At 34.0% G+C, this 23,235-nt stretch overlaps 3 protein-coding genes across 3 annotated transcripts; 2 read left to right on the forward strand and 1 right to left on the reverse strand.

The window, feature by feature from the left end:
• Nucleotides 1-3,706: 3,706 nt before the first annotated feature.
• LOC120196386 (annexin D2-like) lies at nt 3,707-5,856 on the reverse strand. Its single transcript, XM_039198202.1, has 5 exons — nt 5,668-5,856; nt 4,914-5,059; nt 4,607-4,825; nt 4,301-4,513; nt 3,707-4,222 (listed from the first exon to the last, which is right to left on the reverse strand). Exons 1-5 carry the CDS (start codon nt 5,741-5,743, stop codon nt 3,926-3,928), a joined length of 951 nt encoding a protein of 316 aa, XP_039054133.1. The 5' UTR covers nt 5,744-5,856; the 3' UTR covers nt 3,707-3,925.
• A 4,246-nt stretch (nt 5,857-10,102) lies between these two features.
• On the forward strand, nt 10,103-13,919 carry LOC120196396 (UDP-N-acetylglucosamine transporter ROCK1-like). The gene is made up of 8 exons (XM_039198211.1): nt 10,103-10,375; nt 11,230-11,278; nt 11,374-11,600; nt 11,991-12,189; nt 12,270-12,413; nt 12,640-12,714; nt 13,044-13,215; nt 13,846-13,919. The coding sequence occupies exons 1-7, from the start codon at nt 10,248-10,250 to the stop codon at nt 13,203-13,205; spliced, it is 984 nt and encodes a 327-aa protein (XP_039054142.1). The 5' UTR covers nt 10,103-10,247; the 3' UTR covers nt 13,206-13,215; nt 13,846-13,919.
• On the forward strand, nt 13,135-21,569 carry LOC120196406 (ras-related protein RABH1e-like). Its single transcript, XM_039198220.1, has 7 exons — nt 13,135-13,215; nt 13,846-14,013; nt 14,464-14,534; nt 20,141-20,229; nt 20,383-20,494; nt 20,656-20,746; nt 21,420-21,569. Exons 2-7 carry the CDS (start codon nt 13,897-13,899, stop codon nt 21,564-21,566), a joined length of 627 nt encoding a protein of 208 aa, XP_039054151.1. The 5' UTR covers nt 13,135-13,215; nt 13,846-13,896; the 3' UTR covers nt 21,567-21,569.
• Nucleotides 21,570-23,235: the final 1,666 nt, after the last annotated feature.

Below are 23,235 nucleotides of genomic sequence, written 5' to 3' on the forward strand. Positions count from 1 at the left end.
ATTTTATTCCTTCATTATGTGCCTTGGATACAACAGACTTAATGCAGACCCTTGTGCTTATTTCAAGAGGTTTAGTGATAACGATTTTGTTATATTGTTGTTGTATGTGGATGACATGTTGGTTGCTAGACCCAACAAAGATCATATTGAAGAATTGAAGGTACAACTGGCTAGGGAATTTGAAATGAAGGACTTGGGATCATCAAACAAGATTCTAGGGATGCAAATTCACCGAGACAGAAGTAATAGGAAGATTTGGCTTTCACAAAAGAATTACTTAAAGAAGATCTTGTCGCGATTCAACATGCAAGATTGTAAGCCAATTTCTACCCCTCTTCCTATTAACTTCAAATTATCCTCCAGTATGAGTCATAGCAGTGAAAAATAGAGGATAAAGATGTCTCGAGTACCGTATGCATCAGCAGTGGGAAGTTTAATGTTCGCTATGATATGCACAAGACTAGACATTGCACAAGCAGTGGGAGTGGTTAGTCGGTACATGGCGAATCCAGGCAAAGAGCATTGGAATACAGTAAAGAGAATCTTCAGATAAATCAAAGGGACCTTAAATGTTGCATTATGTTACAGAGGATCAAACTTACTTATCAATGGGTATGTCGATTCTGACTATACAGGGGATTTTGATAAAAGTAAATCTACAACAGGATATGTGTTCAAAGTTGCTGGTGGAGTTTGTAAGCTGGGTTTTAAAATTGCAGTCAGTTGTGGCTACATCCACAACAGAAGCAGAATATGTAGCAACTACACAAGCCAATAAAGAAGCAATTTGGTTGAAGATGCTATTAGAGGAGCTCGGGCACAGTCAAGAGTATGTCTATCTGTTTTGTGACAGACAAAGCGTCTTGCATCTAACAAGGAATCCAACATTTCATTCAAGGAAAAAACACATATGAGTTTAGTAACATTTCATTCGTGAAAAGGTGGAAGAATGGACGATAGATATGCAGAAGATCCATACCAAGACAACATAACAGATTTCATGAAGAATGCGATCAATGTTGATAAATTTACTTCCAATCAAATCTTCAAGTAGGAGATTATTGAAAAGTCAAGCAACAAGTTGTTAAACTTTAGGTGAAAATTACTTTCGGTGCAAATGGTTAATAATTGGCACCGAAATTGTTGAAAATTGGAAATGGTAAAATCTCAAATTTAGTCCCTGTACTATAGGGTATTTATAAGATTAGTCCTTAAGCTTCAACTATAAAAACCTAACTCATTTACCTTCAAAACCATCACAAATCATTCTAGCTTTCTCCCAATACTAGAGAATTTAGAGAGTTTTCTTGAGAGTTATTTTCTACTTTTTATCAAGAGTAATTGTTATTGTTTTCTCCTTATTATATCGAGAGAAATTGTAATTCATATTTTCTCATAGTGAAATTCTTCTACTGTTGCCCGTGGTTTTTACCCTATATTATATAGGGGTTTTCCACGTAAAATTTGTTTCTTATTTATCTTCATTTTTATTTTCTCAAATCATCAGTTGCGATTTTGCTCTATTCGATAGCCATATTCCGCAACAAAGAGCAGCGAGCCATTCATCTTCTAACACGTGCAAGTGTCGTCCATTGCTCAGGAGCCAGATTAATTCTTTGCGAAATTGATCCCAAGAACGAGCCAGTGCTCTCCACAGTGGCGAGTAGGCTAAGTTGGCGATCGACAAAGGGCATATGATGCATGCGGTATTTTTGACGCATGATTTTAATCCAATAATCATTGGGACGAGAGATTAAAGCATGACACATTTTCCACATGAAGGTCGTGTTTTGCTCATATGTCCTGGGAATACCAAAATTGCCTCTCTGGATTGGTTGACAAAGTTTCAACCAGTTAACAAGGGATATCTTACGTCCCTCAAAGAAAGAACCCCAAATAAATTATCGGATGATTTTATCAATCTCTACAGATGCCAATTGGGAGGTGAGTAGTCTGCATGAAATAAATTGAGATTGCCTCTAAAACTACTTTAGCAAGAGTGATCATGCCTGCCAAGGAAAGCAATTTGGCAGGCCACCAATTTAGCCTTGCTTTCATCTTATCCAGGATAAAGTCAAAGTCGGAATAGCGAAATCTTGCATGAAGGACCGAAACTGCCAAATATTTTTCGAGCGACTCAACTTGCTAAAACCCCAAAAAAGAGCATATAGACTGCTTTATAGAAGGATCTGTGCGTGGGGAGAAAAAAATGCTCGTTTTCCTAGAGTTAACTTTATGGCCTGATGAAGCACCAAAGTCAGTTAAGGTGGAAGCAATAAAGCGAGCTTAGGCCAAGTATGCTTTACTATAAATGATGAGATCATTTACAAAAAACAGGTGAGGCAGAGGCGTTCCATTCCTTGCTAGAAAGAAAGGTGACCAGACCCTAGAATTGACCAGGTTGTTTATGCGTTGTCCGAGGCGTTCCATGACAAGGACGAAAATGTACGGAGAAAGAGGATCACCCCGGCGAATACCCCTTTCAAGTCAAAAGGAATCCGTAAATGAGTCATTCCCTTGAATCTGCATGATGAAAAAGAATACATAATTCATAATAATTTCCTGATTAAGAATAATATTATTTGTGGTCAGTTGTTAATTGATTTTTAGATACTCGTAGGTTGAAAGGTCCAATTAATGTGGTCAATTGTCAATTGATTTTGACTTTAGCATATCACATTAACCTGTTAGAGGTCACTTTGAGAGATATTTTTTATGATTCTCACTTATGAAGGGGTTCTTTGAAGATCTTATGTGTGGAGACCAATCTTACGGAGGAAATACAAATGTTGTACTATATTTGTCTCCCTTGATCGAGAAAACACCATTAAATGATTTCATTCGAGATTTAATTTACCTGTGCAAGTGTGACCTATAATAAATGTGTTGTTTTTGAAGAATCGTCGTGATGATTCTCTTTTAGTGATCGAAATTGTATGTGTTGGTGTGTGATTGGTGAAATGGAGAAATGTGGTATTTCGACCGTCGAAGAGACATTATATTCTCCGAGTACTTAAGAAGAAAGTTCGGATGAAACTCCTATTTATCTCTGTATTTAACTTTCTACTCACCTTATTCTCTACAATATTTCATCGTCAACTTTTTGAGTGTTTTTGTGGTAATGTCGAAGAGCGTTGCAGGGTAGCAAAAATTTGTAGAAAAAGGTGCAAGTTGGACCGATCGTCTATGGTAGATGATGGTATTTTTGTGTGTAAGATTGACTGAAATAAGGTCAGGAAACTTCCGCTGGCGTATGGTATATTAGGAGAGTTTTGAATTTGAGTTTAATATTCCCTCAAAATCGTATTGTACGACCGTTTATTGTAGATGGTGATATTTTTGTGTGCAAAATTAACCATAATAACGCCAAAATTACGTTGGCTCGTATATATGATGAGCAGGGGCGTACTAAAAATTTATTATAGCGAGGCTTAAAATAATTTTTTATTTTCTATAAATATAATTTTTTAATTGAGTAAGGTTTGATAAAAAAATTAAAATATTTTTTATATTAACGAATAATTATAAATATAATTGACGGGGCCAAGAGCCCCTTGTCTTCCCTTGATTCCGCCCATGATATGGGAGAATTTTGAATTCGAATTTAAAATTTCTAAGAATCATGTTATATGAGCGTAATAAATTATGTAGCAACATATATATAAAATTTAAATTATAATAATTGTGTCAATACTTCAAAGTTATATAATATTGAAGACATTATTTATTTAATCATTAAATATATTATTATTGTGCAACTCACATGTTGTGACCGCAAAAACACTTTATAAAAACACCAAACTCAAGCCATGTTCAGACACTGAAGGACAAAGACAAGCAAACATAAGTCACACACCTGAAAGTGCATACTAAATACATTACCCATACAAACTACTGAACATAGAAAAGCAGAGCTCAGCTCAGCTCAGACATCTCCAGCTCCAATCAAGGCAAGAAGCATTTTCTCATAGTCTCCGGAAGTGTCTCCGGCAATCGCCTTTTCAAGAGTCAAGCTGTTCCTTCGCTGATATTCCTCCTTAATACGTACCATGTCTACCTCGGCCCTAGTCGTCACAACTCTAGTTAGTGCCCATTCATCTGTTCCCGTCTTGTTGATGGCTTGTCGTAGAACCTTCTCGAAATATTTCTCGGGGACGGTCAGGCACTTAATTGCAGCTCTCAGCAGTTTGAGGAATTCATCATCGGCATCAGCCTTCAAGTCCTGCAAACCAGTACTTCATTATCAGTTTGAATTACAACATAGCAAAATGTTTGAACTTTCATGAAGGTTTAGAAGAACCTTGTTGATAGCATTCCCAAAGGCATTATTGTAGTGATTCAGGGTCGCATTTAGCTGTGCCTTGCTCCTTGTTGTTACAATCCTGATGACCTCCTCATCACTGTATTCCTTTTCTGAGATCTTATCGCGAAGTATCTTTGCCTCCGACTTTGCCAATGTCAAGTTCACCTCCTCTCCCTCGTATCGAAATGCACTAACGAGAGGGACTAAAAGCTGCGACAAGCAAGTAATCGATTAACACGCGAAGGAAACAAAGAGCAAAAAACATCGGAATTGCACACATGGCCATGAAAATTCAAGACCGACCTTGCGGTAGTCTCCCTTAGTATGGTGTGCAACATCTTCTTCAAGGGATTTCTTATAGCGAGCATGGTATGCCTTCCTCACATTGAACAGTTCATGTGAAGACCTAGTGCAGGCTATTTCCACGATAACCCAATTGCTTGATGTTAATCTCTTGGTAGATTCATTAGCCAGATAAGCATCACGCTCTGCAGGGTCCAATGTAAACAGCACCACAGCTCTCTGTCGAGTTTCGGAAAGAAAAAAAAAGTTAAAATCTATTGCTTTCTAGCCAAACATCAAGTTGATTAAAGGGATATTAAAATCAGACCTCAAAGTCACTTGTAAGTTCCTCATCCAAAGACTTAAGGAGGTCTTTCCCATAAGCTTCATGGTAAGTTTTTCGGATCAAATTGCGCTGCACGGCGTTTCTGTGAGCCAATATGTCGATGATCAATTGCTCATTCGTACCCCAGCCTGCAATAGATCATCAAACACAAGCAAACATTAATTGGTGTAAACCAAATTCCCAAAATTCATACCCACAGATGCTGGTTGAAAAAAGATAGACATACAAATGGCAGATTACACCACACAAGAATCGAATCCTTTGTAAAGGCAAAATCTGATGCAACTAGGAATATAATCAGAGATCCAAGAACCCTTTTAGCGTTACTTCAAATTAAGCAAAAATTCTTCCACAAATGTTACAAGAATCACAATGATCATTAATGTTCAGTCAGAGTATCATCAGATCAGAAATACATGATCAGTGTTCAGTGAAAGTAACCGTTTCCGGTGGAAACTTTTCACCATCAATTTCTCACTTAGTTCACTTGGACAGAGACAAATCTCACAATTTTCTCAACAAAATAAAGAAACTTTATCAGATCAGATCAATAAGAAAACCAAAAATACATAAAACCCATGATCCAAAACAGTGTGTCATGATCAAACATTAAGTCAACAACACCAATTTAAGTACCAAAAAAAAGGGGCATATTTACTTTAAAAGAAAAAGAAAAAGAAGGGTAACGGAGATTCATCAATGATTCTGTTTAGGAGAGATAGATCTAATGAAAAACCTTCAAAAGCTTTACGAAGCTGCTCTGCATCCTCAGATGGAGCAGGAACATGAGCTGGAACTTTGAGGGTTGCCATTATCACTCTCTCTACTTTCAGTCTCTCTACTTTTCTTTTAAGTTTGTATGGTAGAACTGCAAACGATGGTGATGATGGAAATTGGCTAAAGCCTTACCATTTATTTTATAGCGCATCAAAGGTAATTTCCATATGGTAATAAAGCGTTATTCAAAAAGGGGGAAAATACAGAGTCATTCACATGGAAATTTCCTCCATTGTTTTCAACTTTTTGCATCATTATCCAGGATTTAATACGTAACGACAGAAATAAGATTATTGTACTAATACAAAGCGAATCTGAGCTGTGATTATACACGTGTTGGGGGTAGTGGAGTTTCATAGGCAACTGTTCACATCTCAAACGTTCTATCTTTCTTCTTTTTTTTTTTACTCCTACGTATTTTCCCATTGGGAAACACAACTTATTACTAGGGTTGAATATTAGAAGAGGTAGATTATGAGCAATTCATATTTGATTTAGTTAAAATTTAATAAATACTCGAATGAGTTTAAGTTGAGTTTTTAATAAGTTAAAACAAATTATTTAATGTCTAATTCGAGAAATTTACGTGTAATTTAAAAAATAATATATTAAAATTTTAAATTAAATTATTAAAGTTATATTTTTGTTCAAATTATAATTAATAATTAAGTTAGGATTTTATTATAAATATAGTAATTAAAGATTACTTAGTAATTAAGTTTATTTAATAAAATAAATATTTATTTTACGTAAAAAAATTATTGGTGGCCAAATATTTGACTTTAATAATAGAGATTGTGTTTTTAACGTTTAAGGATGTTAGAAGAATGTTGTGAGATACATCGGGTTTTGATATATATATAGGATGTTAGGATACATGTGATATCATGAATTTGTACTTTTTGTCTTCTCTATGTTTGTAGTAGATTATTGTTCATTTCACCTGTAAAAGTTGTCAATGTCGAACCATCTTAAATATTATCTTTTGTTTATGTCTTACTTTATGTTGATTTCGGCTTGATTATTTTTTTGCTCTCAAACTTTAACAAGTGGTATCCGAACTATGGTTTAAGGTGTGAAGTTTTGAAGGAATTTGTTGTTGTTTATTTTGTTAGCGATTTTGGAGACATACAAGATGAATTTGTTACAATGAGTTTTCAGTTGCATAAGAATAATTCTCAATTAATCCAGTGATAATTCAATTGATGTCGCGTAATAATTAAAGTTGTTAAAGACTTAGTGGTGGTACTTCAATGAATATGTAGCGTACGAAAGTTTGAAGCCATGTAAGACTTAAAGATCAATTTTTTATGAAATTTAGGTTAATGAGAGATTTATTATATTTTGATCCAAATTATAACTGGTAATTAAGTTGAATTTTATTATAATTATAATAGTTAAAAATTACTTGGTAGTTATATTTATTTAATAAATTAAATATTTATTTTAGGTAAAATTCATACGAATTCTTGGTAACCAAGAATTTGACTTTATAAATAGAGATTATGTTTTAGCCTTTATGGTTGAGAGAATTATTTTGGAGATCTCTACAATTTTTGGGGTTTATGTTGCAAAGATAATTTTGTAGGAATGTTGAAAGAGTATTTTGGGATATATCGGGTTTTGGTATATATATCGGGTGTTGGGATACATGTGATATCATGTATTTGTACTCTTCGTATTCTCTACTGTTAGGATTGATGATGAAACTCAAATTGACAACTGAATGATTTTGCTAAGAGGGGTGAATTGGTTTTTGAGTTGAGGGAGTAAGGAGATTAAAAAGATAGACAATTGATACAAGGATTTATAGTGGTTCGATTTCTCAACCAAGTCTACATTCACTATCTTAGCTCCTTAACACTCCTTGGCTTTTCACTTGACTAAGGTAGAACCACTCCCCTTTTACAAAAGGAAAAAGAATGTAAACAAAAAAACTCTTACAAGGTATGTGTTTACAAAGTTAAACTCACAAGAACAAAAATATTTACAAAAGAAAGGAAAATAAGAATGAAAAACTCTTCTATTGTGTTTGATTGCTTGGATAGGTGTTCTAACCCTTATTCAAGTGTCCTCAAATTGTTTTTGGCAAAACTCTTCTTTAATAAAATATTTAATGAAAATGAACAATATTTAGAAAATGTTAAAGCTCCCCTTTTCATTATTGAACTTGAATTTTTCAAACCTATATTTCTCCCACACACCTACGAGAGACATTTATTTAGATTTTGGTATCCAAATTGATTTGGATCCTTGAATGTTAGTTTCAATGTCCGTTGTTCCTTTAGGAACCCATATTTGTTTAATTTTAAAACGTTTTCATTTCTTTAAAAGACAATCATGTTTCTTGTGACCACGATAATGACAATGTGAGCATTTTGTCATTATAAAATTAGATGAATTATTTAAAATTATTTCCTTTTCTTTTGTTAAGCATTCAAGCTTAACTTTTAAATCAAAAGATTATTTTAAAAAAAGATCAATTTTTACTTTTGAAAGCTCTAAATCCTTTTTTAAAATTTCATTTTGATTTTCAAAATAAAATTGTTTTCAACTTTAAATTTTAAAATCATTTTCTTATATTTGGAGTTCATGGTCTCAAATTCCAAAAATAATTCATCATATACATCTTGTAACTCATTAAAAGAATATGAATTAGATTCACTAGAGTTAGAAGATACCTCGAGCTCTTCAAGAGCCATTAAACACACAACCTTTGTTGGTTATTCTTTGCTTCTAAAGATGTTTTCTGCTTCTATATAAGGATGATTTGAATATTCCCTTTGCTATCTATTTCTAGATTCTTTGGAAGCACCGATGCAGTGTCCTTCTCGACCCTGAGTACGTTCAAAGAGAGGATCTCTTAGCTCGTTGTAAGAGAATCGCTAATGAAGTAGTTGTTGGCCGAGCTCATAATAAGACAGGTGGACAATTTGGTTATTAATTCCCCAAAATGGTCGAGACCTCCTTTAGGCTGGGTCAAAGCCAACTCAGAATGGGCATTGAGTACCAATGATAAAATGACGGCAGCACGAGAGTTGGATTTATGGGTTTACACGTAGTTTAGGTAGATGTTCTGTTCTTACAGTCAAACTTTGGCAATTCACGACACTTTGGTTCAAACATTGAATCTTGGTTATAGAAAAGTGATCGTGGAAACAGACAATAAGGAGGTAACCAAGATATGGAACAGCACATCAAAGGCTCTTGTTAGAACTGCTTTTGTTGATGCCATCTATGAGCTTCGTAACCGTTCTTGGACTACTCAGATTTGCCATATTCGTAGAGATCAAAATGCTGTCGCGGACTGCCTTGTTGTCATGAGCCGTGGAGCCTCTATCGATGTCACTCATTTTTCAGAACCCCCGCTGGAGCTTCTACCAATTCTGTAGGATTCGTTGGAATATCAAGCTAGCTGTTGATATTCAGTTCTGTGTTATCAAAAAAAAAATTATTGTGTTTATGCCTATAATATGATTATTTTGTGTGTTGGTTGTCTCAATACATTACTTTAAATTTATTTTATTTGTTATTATATTCTCATAATTTTACTTTAAAATTATTTAATTTGTTATTGTATTCGCATGATTTTACGTTAAATGAATCTTACAGAAATTAATTTTTAATAAATATTGATATAAATACGTTTGTCTCTAAACTTTCAAAATATGTAACATATAATTTAGAGTCTTGAAGATATTCTTTTTATATCTATGAAATTATGTTATGTTAAAGATACATGTACTATGTTTATGATATGCTAAAATATGCTATGATTATAATTAATTGTACATAATTATATCAAATTATAGTTACTAACAATATGATATAGATTAATACCATTATAGGTAAATAAGTGAAGAAATGTACGAAGTAATATATTCGGATAAATAGAATTTGCTTGCGTATTATTGTATTAATAAATGTCAAATGAAAGTTTCTATGTTATTGAAAAGAGTAATGAAATAATCATGTTATAAGGAAAGTATGTGAAATATGTTACATGATATATATTATATATCATATGAGAACAGATTATTTTATTTTTATTTTTATTTTTGTCTTTATAGTTATTACTTTAATATTTAATTGATTAAATATAATTTATTATAAAATTATAAAATTATTGATGATGAGGACAAAAATAATAGAAAATATTATGTCAGTAGTATCGTTAATTTTTTAAGATACGACTATACAAAAATAAAATATAATATTAAGTATGATTTAAAAAAAATAGTTAATTAAACAAAATAAAAATGTGCGAATAGATTTGTTACCAAATATATAATTTACCCTTTCTTATGCCATCGGATTGTCCACCTGATGTTTGAGCCATCATTGACCCGGTCTAAACGTCCTTTGCTTAACGAAGATACGAAGACAAATAGCAAAAGTAACCGCGATTTCTCGTCTCGAGGGTAAAAAGAACCCAGTTTGAATCCATCTCCAGCAAAATCATCGTATAATCCAGGCCAGGAACGGTGTTGGTACAGTAACAACAAATCCACCAGAGACTATTCGCGAAGGTCGCCAACAATGGCGGCCAAACCCCCCAAAACTTCGGCTCCGAACCCAGGTAAACTGAATCCACGAGTTTGGTTTTACTACTCTTTGCTAGCTCTTCAATACGGAGTCCAGCCTCTTATCTCCAAACGCTTCACCAGGTCAATAATCTCCCTCCGAATGTCTTGATCTCTTAATTCTAGTTATTTGCTTTCGATTTCGCTTGTAATTAATAACCTGTTGGATTCGGTTTGATTTTTGAGTGATCATTTCTTTGGAATATGGTGGGAAAGTAGCGTGTCATGCGTATTTTTATTGGCATCAATTGCTCAAATGTATTCATGGTTGCTTATCTTAATGTGATCTTCGCGAATAAAGTTTAACAATGATGGTACAGGTTGAAATATAAATAGCGCTATAAAACATTCTATATATGGTGATAGTTTTACCAAAGTAACTCCTAAATAAAAGCTACATACATAAAGAATAAAATCTATGGATTAGATGCAAGAATCACTGAAATTCTGAAATCATTAATTACTAAGATCATGTAGAGAATAAGAGAGAATCAATATCAGTGAACTCTAGATCATGAAATGTCCAGGAAGATGTGTTCTACTGAATATGCCTGCAGTCTGATCAGCAGAAGAAACAAAGATAAGATGCTGTGTCCGATGAAACAAGATGTTTCACAATGTGTATGAAACACCTAAATCCTATAATAGCCAACTCAAGTACCTCAAAATTATCAGTAGAGAGGTTATATTCGGGTTTAGTGCTTGATCTAGCAATGACAGTCTTGCTTTGCCAGGAAATAAGAGAACTCATTAAGGATAACTAATTACCTTTGATGAGTCAAAGGATGTGCAGAACAATAGCAAAAATGTGTAGTATGAGGAGCTTCCGTATATTGACTATCAACATGAATTGCATAAAAGATGTAAATTGTGTGAAAATAAGATAAGTCTTTTCCAAGTTAATATCTTATTATAATTGATACTTTTTTCTTCTACAGAGTAGAAGTAATTGTAACTTCATTAGTCTTGACATGTGAGGTAGCGAAGGTAATATTACGAATGATTTTTCCTTTATTTCTAGTTCCTTTAGCATTTAAAAACATGAACTTGTAAGATCATTTGCTTTCGAACATGTTTACTAGGTTGTGTGTTCTCTTATTCTCATGGCAAGAGATGGCAGCTTAAAGAAACTGACAATGGAATGGACTTTGATGGGTTCACTTACAACATCTGGTCTTCCTGCAGCAATTTATGCACTTCAGAATAGCTTGTTGCAGATATCTTACAGGAATCTGGATTCACTTGCTTTCTCAATGCTGAACCAGACAAAAATCATTTTCACTGCCTTGTTTACATATATAATACTGAGGTATCTTTCCCAATGTGTCCTTTGTCTATCATTTTCTCCTTTTATTGTTCTCCATAGAAAGGAAATGCCTAGATTAGAGAATTTTGTACCGATAGTGGTTCCTATTAATGCTAGAAACTAGGTTTATGTTTAAATATTTTGCTCAGAATTCACCAATATGTTTATCTGCTTTGGAATTTGAGATTTCCAAATGATTTAATTATTAATTATAATTTGTTTCATGAATTTGATAGATCTTATAATTGTTTTTTTCTTTCTTTTTCAAAATGCATCTTTTAATCAAAACCATCATGACAAAGACATATAGCATTTATTGACTTGTTCAAAATAGTAATGATATTTTGGGATATGTGCGAGCTTATATGGTTCAAATTTTGGTTAACTATGTAGCCAGAGGTTGTCAATTCAACAAATTGGGGCTCTGTACTTGTTGATCGTCTCAGCTGTTCTTCTAAGCATTGGTGAAGGCTCTAGCAAAGGCTCCAGCAGTGGTGACCCTGAGCAAATTTTATTTTATGGAATTGTCCCAGTCTTAGTTGCTTCTGCACTCTCTGGTCTGGCTTCTGCATTATGCCAATGGGCTTCTCAGGTGAGAAGTCACCTATTTTTCTGCTTTAACTGAATGCTTCCCTATTTTCTTTCTGTTCCTTAAGGTTTTCTTTATTTCAGGTCAAGAAGCACTCACCATACTTGATGACCGTAGAAATGTCTATTGTTGGAAGCTTGTGCTTACTGGGTAGTACCTATAAGTCTCCCGATGGATATGCTATCAGACGCCATGGGTTCTTTTATGGTTGGACCCCACTAACTTTGGTAATACTATTTTATTTGAAAATTTCTCTTAAGAATTTTAGGGATGCTTTTGGGTATAATTAAGCTGGAAAAGGATAGAGTAAGGCTAGGTAGGGAATTTTGTAAGCTAAGACTGTTTTCTCTGTATTGGATGCTGTAACTTTATTTTGACAAGAGTTTTTTGTGTTAATTGCTATGGAACATGCATTCTAAAGTTTAAACACAATTGTCCTTTTTTTTTCTTCAGATTCCAGTTGTAGCCCATGCTCTTTGTGGGATTCTTGTTGGCCTTGTCACTAGCCTTGCTGGTGGCGTGAGAAAGGTAATCCCAACTACATAAAAGTAATAGGGAGTATTGAAGCCTAGAGTAAATTTTAAAACTGAAAAAGATGCAGGTCAACATGGGGGCTCTGAGTTCCATATAACTGTAAATCATCTAGAAAACAGAATATCAAGTTTAAATTCATTGACCTTCCTTCTTAATTAGTAATTTTACCAGTCCATGTAAAGAGCACAGATATCTTCGAGGGAGAATTAAAGCTAAAATCACCCTTCCCTTAAGCCATAAATATTTGTTGCCTGAATTTATTTTCTGTACCACATTATTTTCTTGAGGACACACGTCAACAAAATTTTCTCAAATGCATGCAGGGCTTTGTCATGGTTTCGGCACTTCTAGTAACAGCCATGGTGCAGTTTCTTTTCGAAGGAAAACCACCATCGGTTTATTGTCTCGTGGCACTTCCGCTTGTCATCAGCAGCATTTCGATATACCAGAAATATCCATACCAAGTGAAAAAGAAAGAAGCTTAATAAACGGCAGGTATGTAAGGGGATTTCTCAGAGTTGCCTGCATTATTCAAGTTTCAATTTGTTTTCCCAGCATGATATGTTTTAGGATTTAGTTATACTCAGTGGCTAATAGTATAGGCAAGGAAGAAGGCATATTATAGGTATACCTGCTTTCATGGACATTTGAATTTGAATTGATTCTGTGAAACTGGGAAGAGAAAGAACAAGCCTTTGTTGTATGGAGGGGAGTCCAAAATTGTATGAATTGTGAATTGAATAATGTTGGTGCATGTAATTGAGAAGTTATCATGGCTTGACTGACTTAATTGAACAGAGCAGTAAAAAGGAAATAATACCATTTATAAGTTGAGGTATGATTTAATATATCAACAGTCTCAATCAAACACACATACGTAACAGTCTCAATCAAACACACATACGTCTCTACTTGGGTGTCAACCTACTTCAATAGTCAAGACGAACTATCTCCTCTTTGGACTTCAGACAAAATAATAATCCTAACATGAAATTATTTAAATTACAAATCGATTCTCAAACCTTTCCTTCCTTTTCTTCTCCATTAACTTTTCTTTTTTTAAAATATCCATTTCCATCAATCATAATTATAAAAATAAGAACACAAATTTTCTTCCATATTCAGGTTTGAATCTCTTTCGTTTACAATAACAAATCGAGAGAAAAAGTTTCAAAAATGGCGACAGTGACCCCTCTGGCCAAATACAAATTGGTGTTCCTAGGCGATCAATCGGCTGGCAAAACCAGCATCATCACCCGTTTCATGTACGATAAATTCGACACCACTTACCAGGTAAACGTTTCCATTCTTTATTTTTGAACACTTCCTTGATTCTTACGGATTCAAACCAGATTTGACCGTTCCTTGAGTTCCTATATTTCGTACATTGTTTAAAAGTGAGTATTCGAGGTAGATATTGATCCCTTGAATTAATCACAGATTTAGTATCGTTTTTTGATTGCGTTGTTTATCTCCAACGAAATTATTTTAGTTTAGAAATGCTCGTTTCAATTGTATAGGAAATTATTATCTGTTTGGCCTAATATCTTGAAACAGATTTCTCCTCCTTTTTAGCTCATCATAATTGTTACAAATTCTTTGAATTTTTAATATCGTTACTTTAGGTCATAGAATATGTTACTTGACTGTTTATATGTTTATTTTCCTTTATTATTATTATTCTTAAGCTTTTTTCTTAAAGAAGAATTTGCTCATGGTTTTTTGGATATAAATCAATTGCAGGCTACTATAGGAATTGACTTTTTGTCAAAAACAATGTATCTTGAAGATAGAACGGTTCGATTGCAGCTTTGGTACTTCGGTTTCTTCCTTTCCCCTTTCTCTCTCATTAACAATGTAATATTGGATAACTCTGTTCAACGCCATATACAACTCTCCAACGGTTTCATAAATGTTGAATGAACGTAAGCACGATTCTTGTGAATTGAAGGACGTTGTTTTGATTGCTTATATAGATTTTAGACTACAAATTTGTTCCATAAAGCGCTTGCTTTTGTTGCGGCAGATATAATCTGTTGTCAGCTGAATCTCCCAGCATTTCCTCTTACATGCATGCAATTAGGAAATGTGACAACTTTATGGTTGGTTGAAATTTGTTATAACAATCTAGTCTGCCATATTCAGTTTCTGACGACCAGTTTTTAGGCAGCTATCTGTTGTTGAAAATGCATGCAATCATTGAAAGTGCCAAGCAAGTTGACATCAATAGTCAAGATTGGTAGGCATCGAAATTACAACTTGATTTTGTTGAAAAAATGGCAATGGTATAATTACAATTTAGTATTATACTTTAGGGTATTTATAAGATTAGTCCTTAAGCTTCAACTATAAATACCTAACCCATTTAGCTTTAAAATCATCCCAAATCATTCTAGCTTTCTCCCAATACTAGAGAATTTAGAGAGTTTTCTTGAGAGTTATTTCTCCATTTTGTCAAAAGAGAATTGTTATTGTTTTCATCTTGTTAGATCGAGAGAAATTGTAATTCCTATTTTCTTATAGTGAAATTCTTCTATCTTTGCCCGTGGTTTTTACCCTATATTATTTAGGGGTCTTCCACGTAAAATTTGTGTCTTCTTTATCTTCATTTTTATTTTCTCAAATTATCAGTTGCGATTTTGCTCTATCCGATAGCCGTATTCGGCAACAATTGGTATCAAGAGCCAGATATGAGTGTATAATATCTATTTATTGTCTTTGTGGTTGCCATCAAAAGGTGGATCTCCAACATAAGAAAGTAAGAAGATATTATTCATTCTTTGAAGGTTTCAGGGAACTATTCACGATAGTGAAATAGTGGGAGCTATCCGTAATAGAAGCTATGACAACGAAATTTTATATTGAAAAATTCAATGGGAGAAATTTTTCATTGTAGAAATTGAAGATGAAAGTCATCTTGAGGAAAGATGGTTGTCTAGCAGTTATCAGTGAAAGACCGATATATTTCACTTATGACAACAAATGGATTGAAATGGACGTGAATGCTATGACAAACTTTCATCTAGCATTAGCAGATGAAGTATTGTCAAGCATCGAGGAGAATAAGACATCTAAGGAGATATGGGATCATCTCACCAAATTGTACGAGGCCACATCGTTGCACAATAAAATTTTCCTTATGAGGAAATTGTACACTCTCCGTATGACATAATCTACTTCAATGACGGAGCACTTAAACACGCTAAACACTTTATTTTCTCAGCTTACATCCTTAAGATGTACAATAGGAGAACAAGAACGTGTTGAACTTTTACTTCAAAGTCTATCTGATTCGTATAATCAACTCATCATCAACTTGACAAACAGTAATGTCACCAGTCTAGTCTTCGATGACGTTGCAGCTGTTGTTCTACAAGAAGAAAATCGGCGCAAGAATAAGGAAGACAACAAGTAAATCTGCAACAAGCAGAAGCATTGACAACGATGAGAGGGAGATCAACAGAACGTGGCCAAAGCAACAGTCACACACATGGTAGATCAAAGTCGAGAAGCAAGAATAAATTAAAGTGTTACAACTGTGAAAAGAAGAGTCACTTGAATAAGGATTATTGGAGTCTAAATAAAAACTACAATCCACAAGACAATACCGCAAACACTTCAGATGATGAAGATGCTCTATGTTGTGAAGCGTCAACCACCGTGGAAGGTAGAACAAGATTTGCAGATATATGGCTCATTGATTCAGGAGCAACATATCACATGACCTCAAGAAGAGAATGGTTCCATCATTATGAACCTGTCTCAGAAGGATCTGTGTATAGTTGCAATGATCATGCCTTAGAGATCATTGGCGTGGAACCATCAAATTGAAGATGTATGATGGAACAATTAAAGTTGTTCGATGTGCGGCACGTGAAAGGCCTGAAGAAAAATTTATTATCCTACGGATTGTTGGATAATAATGCAAGCAAGATTGAAACACGGAAAGGAATCATAAAGGTGTTCCGTGGAGCACTTGTGGTGATGAAAGGCGAAAAAGATAGCAACAAACTTGTACATGCTAAAGGGAGATACTTTTCTAGAAGCAGAAGCCTTTGTTGCCTCATGTAGTTCAGATTCTGCAATGCTATGGCATCAGAAACTTGGACACATGTCAGAACAAGGAATAAAAGTTCTTGTGGAGCAAAAGCTACTTCCAGGCTTAAGAAATGTATCACTTACTTTGTGTGAGCATTGCATAAAAAGTAAGCAGCACCAGTTGAAATTCAACACGTCAAATTCTAGACGCAAAAGTGTTTTAGAATTAGTTCATTCTGATGTATGGCAAGCACCAGTTACATCCCTAAGTGGAGCAAAATACTTTGTCTCATTTATTAATGACTACTCCAGGAGATGTTGGGTGTACTCTATTAAGAAAAAGTTAGATGTGTTTTCAACTTTCAAAAACTTCAAAGCGCGAGTGGAACTCGATTCTGGAAATAAGATCAAATGTTTCAGAACAGATAATGGAGGAGAATATACAAGTGAAGAATTTGATGACTTTTACAGGAAAGAAGGCATCAAAAGATAGTTCATAGTGGCGAACATTCCTCAACAAAATGGAATGGAAGAGCGGATGAACAGAACCTTGTTAAAAAGAACAAGAGCAATGTTGAGGGATGCAGGCCTAGAAAAATCATTTTGGCTAGAAGCATTAAATACCGACTGTTATTTGGTGAATCGAGTTCCATCAACTGCAATAGAGCTAAATACACCAATAAAGATGTGGACTGGTAAACTAACTGATTATTCAAACCTCCATGTATTTGGAAGTATTGTGTACATGATGTACAACTCCCAAGAAATTTTAAAGATGGATCCAAAATCTAGGAAATTCAAATTCTTGGGGTATGCTGATGGTGTAAAGGGGTATCGCTTGTGAGATCCCACTGCCCGCAAAGTGATCATCAACAGGGATGTTATCTTTGTAGAAGATAAACTACAAAGAAAAGAAGACTATGATAGCATTGAAAAGTCAGAGACTACACAGATACATGTGGAAAAGAATGTTGAACAAGAAAATTCTTCTGAAGCAGAACTAGCACATGATGAACAAGAACTAGAGAGTTCTGAAGCTCCAACAACTCGTCAATCAGATCGTGTGAGAAGTCGTCCCAATTGCCACTCAGATTATGTTATAGAAGGAAATATTGCATATTGTCTTTTAACAGAGGACGATGAGCCATCAACATACCAGGAGGCAATAAATATCTCAGATGCTTTACTGTGGATGATGGCGATGCAAGAAGAAATTGAAGCCCTTCATAAAAATAATACATGGGACCTTGTGTCACTACCACAAGGAAGGAAGCCAATTGGTAACAAATGGGTCTTCAAAATCAAGCGAAATGGTGACAGTCAAGTTTAGAGGTATCGTGCAAGACTGGTGGTCAAAGGATATGCTAAAAAAAAGATATTGATTTCAATGAAATTTTTTCTCCCGTGGTTCGACTAACAACAGTTCGAGTAGTCTTGGCAATGTGTGCTACATTGAACTTACATCTAGAGCAGCTAGATGTTAAAACAACTTTTCTTTATAGAAATCTTGAAGAAGAGATTTATATGCTCCAGCCTGAAGCTTTTGAAGAAGACGAAAAAAAGAACTTGGCTTGCATGTTGAACAAATCTATGTACGATCTAAAGCAGGCGCTGAGGTGTTGGTATAAGAGATTTGATTACTTCATTATGTGCCTTGGATACAACAGACTTAATGTAAAACTGTGTTTATTTCAAGAGGTTTGTGATAACGATTTTGTTATATTGTTGTTGGTTGCATGACCCAACAAAGATCATATTGAAGAATTGAAGGCACAACTGGCTAGGGAATTTGAAATGAAGGACTTGGGATCAGCAAACAAGATTCTATGGATGCAAATTCATCGAGACAAAAGTAATAAGAAGATTTTGATTTCACAAAAGAATTACTTGAAGAAGATATTGTCACGATTCAATATGCAAGATTGTAAGCCAATTTATACCTATCTTCCTATTAACTTCAAATTATCCTCCAGTATGAGTCTTAGCAGTGAACAAGAGAGGATGAAGATGTCTCGAGTGTCGTATGCATCAGCAGTGGAAAGTTTAATGTTCGCTATGATATGCACAAGACCAGACATTGCACAAGCAGTAGGAGTGGTTAGTCGGTACATGGCGAATCCAGGCAAAAAATATTGGAATACAGTAAAGATGATTCTCAGATACATCAAAGAGACCTCAAATGTTGCATTATATTATGGAGGATCAAATTTACTTATCAATGGGTATGTTGATTCTGACTATGCAGGGGATTTGGATAAAAGCAAATCTACTACATGATATGTGTTCAAAATTGCTAGTGGAGCTGTAAGCTGGGTTTCAAAATTGCAGTCATTTGTGGCTACATCCACAACAGAGACAGAATATGTAGCAGCTACACAAGCCAGTAAAGAAGCAATTTGGTTGAAGATGCTATTGGAGGAGCTTGGGCACAATCAAGAGTATGTCTCTATGTTTTGTGACAGTCAAAGCGCCTTGTATCTAGCAAGGAATCCAGCAAGGAATCCAGCATTTCATTCAATGACAAAGCACATATGAGTTCAGTACCATTTCACTCGTGAAAAGGTGGAAAAAGGGACGGTAGATATGCAGAAAATCCATACCAAATACAACATAGCAGATTTCATGACGAAGGCAATCAATGCTGATAAATTTACCTAGTGTCGATCCTTTGTGGCCTGTCAGAAACGTAAGCAACATGAAGGTATAAGGTAGAAAGAATGGTGTGAATATATAATTGTTTCAATCTAATCTTCAAGTGGGAGATTGTTGAAAATGCATGCAATCACCGAAAGTGTCAAGCAAGTTGGCATCAATAGTAAAGTTTGGTAGGCACCGAAATTACAACTTGATTTTGTTGAAAAAATGGCAATGTATAATTGCAATTTAGTCATTGTACTTTAGGGTATTTACAAGATTAGTCTTTAAGCTTCAACTATAAATACCCTAACCCATTTAGCTTCAAAATCATCCCAAATCATTCTAGCTTTCTCCCAATACTAGAGAATTTAGAGAGTTTTCTTGAGAGTTATTTCTCCTTTTTATCAAGAGAGAATTGTTATTGTTTTCTCCTTGTTAGATTGAGAGAAGTTGTAATTCCTATTTTCTTATAGTGAAATTATTCTATCTTTGCCTGTAGTTTTTACCCTATATTATTTAGGGGTTTTCCACGTAAAATTTGTGTCTTTTTTATCTTCATTTTTATTTTCTCAAATTATAAGTTGCGATTTTGCTCTATCTAATAGTCGTCTTCCGCAACATCTGTTTGGTTGGAGTATGTTTACAGCATGCCAATTAATCTAATTTATTGGCTTATAAGTTCATATGCTCTTCAAATTTTCAATTGTCCCATCTTCAATTGAGTTTTATCTTAAAATTTCACAAGGGATACTGCTGGCCAGGAGAGATTCAGGAGTCTTATTCCAAGTTACATTAGAGATTCTTCTGTGGTAGTAATTGTCTATGATGTAGCTAGTGAGTATATTCTAACCCAATTACCCCTTTTTTCTTCTCATTTTTGAATTCATTAGATGAAAGACTATAATGGAAAGATTTTATATGAGTGATACCGCTGGTAAACAACCCTCCCATTATAGCCACTTCCATTACTCGGATATGTCCTTATAGATAGGCAATCGTTTTTGAACACTTCTAAATGGGTCGAGGAGGTACGCATGGAACGCGGAAGCGATGTCATTATTGTCCTTGTTGGGAACAAAACTGATCTTGTTGATAAAAGGTCAGTATTGAGTTTGAAAGCTCAACTTTTAGATCTGTTTTCGATATCACTGGTAGTTGATGATCTTATTTGCTTTGTTTGGTACTTTGAGAGGGTTTAACACAAAAGCTTTGAGTAATTCTTAATGATGTCTCCGTTTATGCCGTTTGGCGATTAAACAGGCAGGTTTCTAGAGAGGAAGGAGATAACAAGGCTCGTGAATTCGGAATTATGTTCATTGAAGCCAGCGCAAAAGCAGGATTCAACATCAAGGTAAAAAACAAAAACAAAGCTATTTGATAGTTGTAAATATACATATACACATACACAAACATAGGGTTGTAAATGAGACGAAACAAATCACGAGCTACTCGAGTTCAACTTGATCAAAGCTCAGTCAACACTTGAATTGAATGGACTCAACTCAAGTTCTTAACGAGCCACAAAACGAGCTACTTGATACCCGACTCGAAAACATGTGAGCAACTCAAAAAAAGAATATATTAAATTTTTATTTTTAAATTGAATTATTAATAATATTAACATTTATATGTTGTTTTTTTAAAGAAAATATTATATTCCATGTACTTAAAGTTTAGGTTCAAGCTTGAACCGAGCTCGAGTTTGAGCTTCAATCGAGTAAATATGAGAATACTTTGAGTTCAAGGTTTTTCGAGCTCGAGTGTAATTTCAATTTTTGATTTCAAGTCGAGTTTGAAATTTTTAAGCTCACGAGCTTTCCAGTCAAGTCGGGTTTCAATTTTTGATTTCGAGTTTGATCGAGCTTGACAATTTTAAGCTCGCGGACTTTAGATTCCAACTCAATTTTAAATTTTTCGAGTCGAGTACTCGAGCTTGACTCAGTTGCTTTACAGCCCTACATACATTCAGATAGATATACATATTTGTTAACTTCCCAGTTTTTATCATGAATGTGAAATAGCAGCCTCTATTCCGCAAGATTGCTGCAGCTTTACCAGGGATGGAAACGCTTTCTTCAACGAAACAGGAGGACATGGTCGATGTGAACTTGAAGTCGAGCGGCAATTCATCCCAGAATACAGAGCAGCAGGGAGGGGGTTGTGCATGTTAAACAGGAAATGTGTTCACTAAAGAAGAAAGGAACCATTCAAGCATTTTTACTCGACCGTCAAAATACACTAGTAAACTTAGCGAGCACGGTAAAGGTTTGTCATTCATTTTGTCTTTCGTAGCAAGTAGAGCTCTAACTATTTTATGTGCCCAGGAAAACATCTTATAGGATAGTCATTCATTGGGATTGGGTTCTTTAACGTTCATAATGTTTTATACAAATTATTTGTTTTTATATTATTTTTATACAGATTCTTTTCTATATAAATGATACTGAAAATGGATGTATATTTGGATTCTCCAACTTGTACTTTTTCTCTCTTTGAAGTATTAATATTTTGCAGAGTCCGATTATACGAGTGTTATTAGTCACGACGACACGGAAATATTATTCATGTTCCTTGAGAATACCATTCATCTCAAATATTAATGTCTCATAGCTGAACTATTTATAATAATAAAATTATTTTACTTTAAACACAAGACTTGTTATGTATTGATTATTAATAAATTAACGATTTTTATTTAATTACGGGTCGTTAATTATTTTACCTCGAAATAAAATATTAGAGAATCAAAATATTGTATAAATTATGGATTAAAGTAACTATTCAACCACGAGTTAGGATATACGTTAGCATTATACCTAAGTAATATATATTGTTGTGGATAAGGGATATACTTCTAAGTTTTCGAGTTCGAGTCGAGTTGAAATTTGAAATTTTGAGTTATTCGAAAAATCAGAAATTTGACTAAGTATTTTGATAGTTTTGCAATTTAGTCATTCATTTCATTATTCCTTCAATTTTTCCTTCATTTTAAGTTTATTGTTCACCAAATTTAAACCACATACTCCTAAACCATCGTATCATACATACGTACTTTCAATTCCACTTTTCTATAACAAATATTTTTATTTTTCAAATTAATCCCTTAATTGTTCATAATTTATGTATTTCTTTAATTCATCATTTATTTTAAGTCCATAAATTTGAACCACATGCTCATATACCACAATAGAATACATATGTAACTTCAATCTTACTTTTGTACTAAAAATGTACTCTCTTTTTTTATTTAGTCCCTTAACTTTGCATTTTACTCAATTTGGTAATTTGACTACAATTGTTTGCAAATTTTTTCTTCACTTTAATTCTTTAACTCCTTTAAACTCTCATCAATATTTTACTCTCAAAATACTTTCTTTAAAATAAAATATTATGAATATATTTTATAATTTTAGATTGTATTTGATATATTAAATTACATTATAATATGAAAAGAATATAATATATATATACATATACATATTTCTTATATGTTTAAAGAAATTTAAAAAATTAGAACAAATCCTTGTCATAATACTATAAATAATTATAATAAAATTAGTATAGAAACTCGAATAACTTGACTCGATTCGAAAAATTTTCAAGTTAAGTTTGAGTTGTAAAATACTAAAATACGACTCATGAACTCGAATAACTTGAAATTTTTTTACTCGACATGATCGAATGCTCACCCCTAAAGAGTAACATTCTCTGTTTTTCTTTATTCTATTTTTTTATTCTTTATACATCAACAAGAAGTCGAATGACTTGGTTGAGGATTAGCTGAAGCTAGAAGAAAAGGTTTTTCCTTTCTGATTCGTCCATCCACTGCAGTTGTATCAT

Source organism: Hibiscus syriacus, unplaced genomic scaffold (assembly GCF_006381635.1).
Source record: "Hibiscus syriacus cultivar Baekdansim isolate YM2019G1 unplaced genomic scaffold, ASM638163v2 tig00004630_pilon, whole genome shotgun sequence".
Classification (NCBI taxonomy): domain Eukaryota; kingdom Viridiplantae; phylum Streptophyta; class Magnoliopsida; order Malvales; family Malvaceae; genus Hibiscus; species Hibiscus syriacus.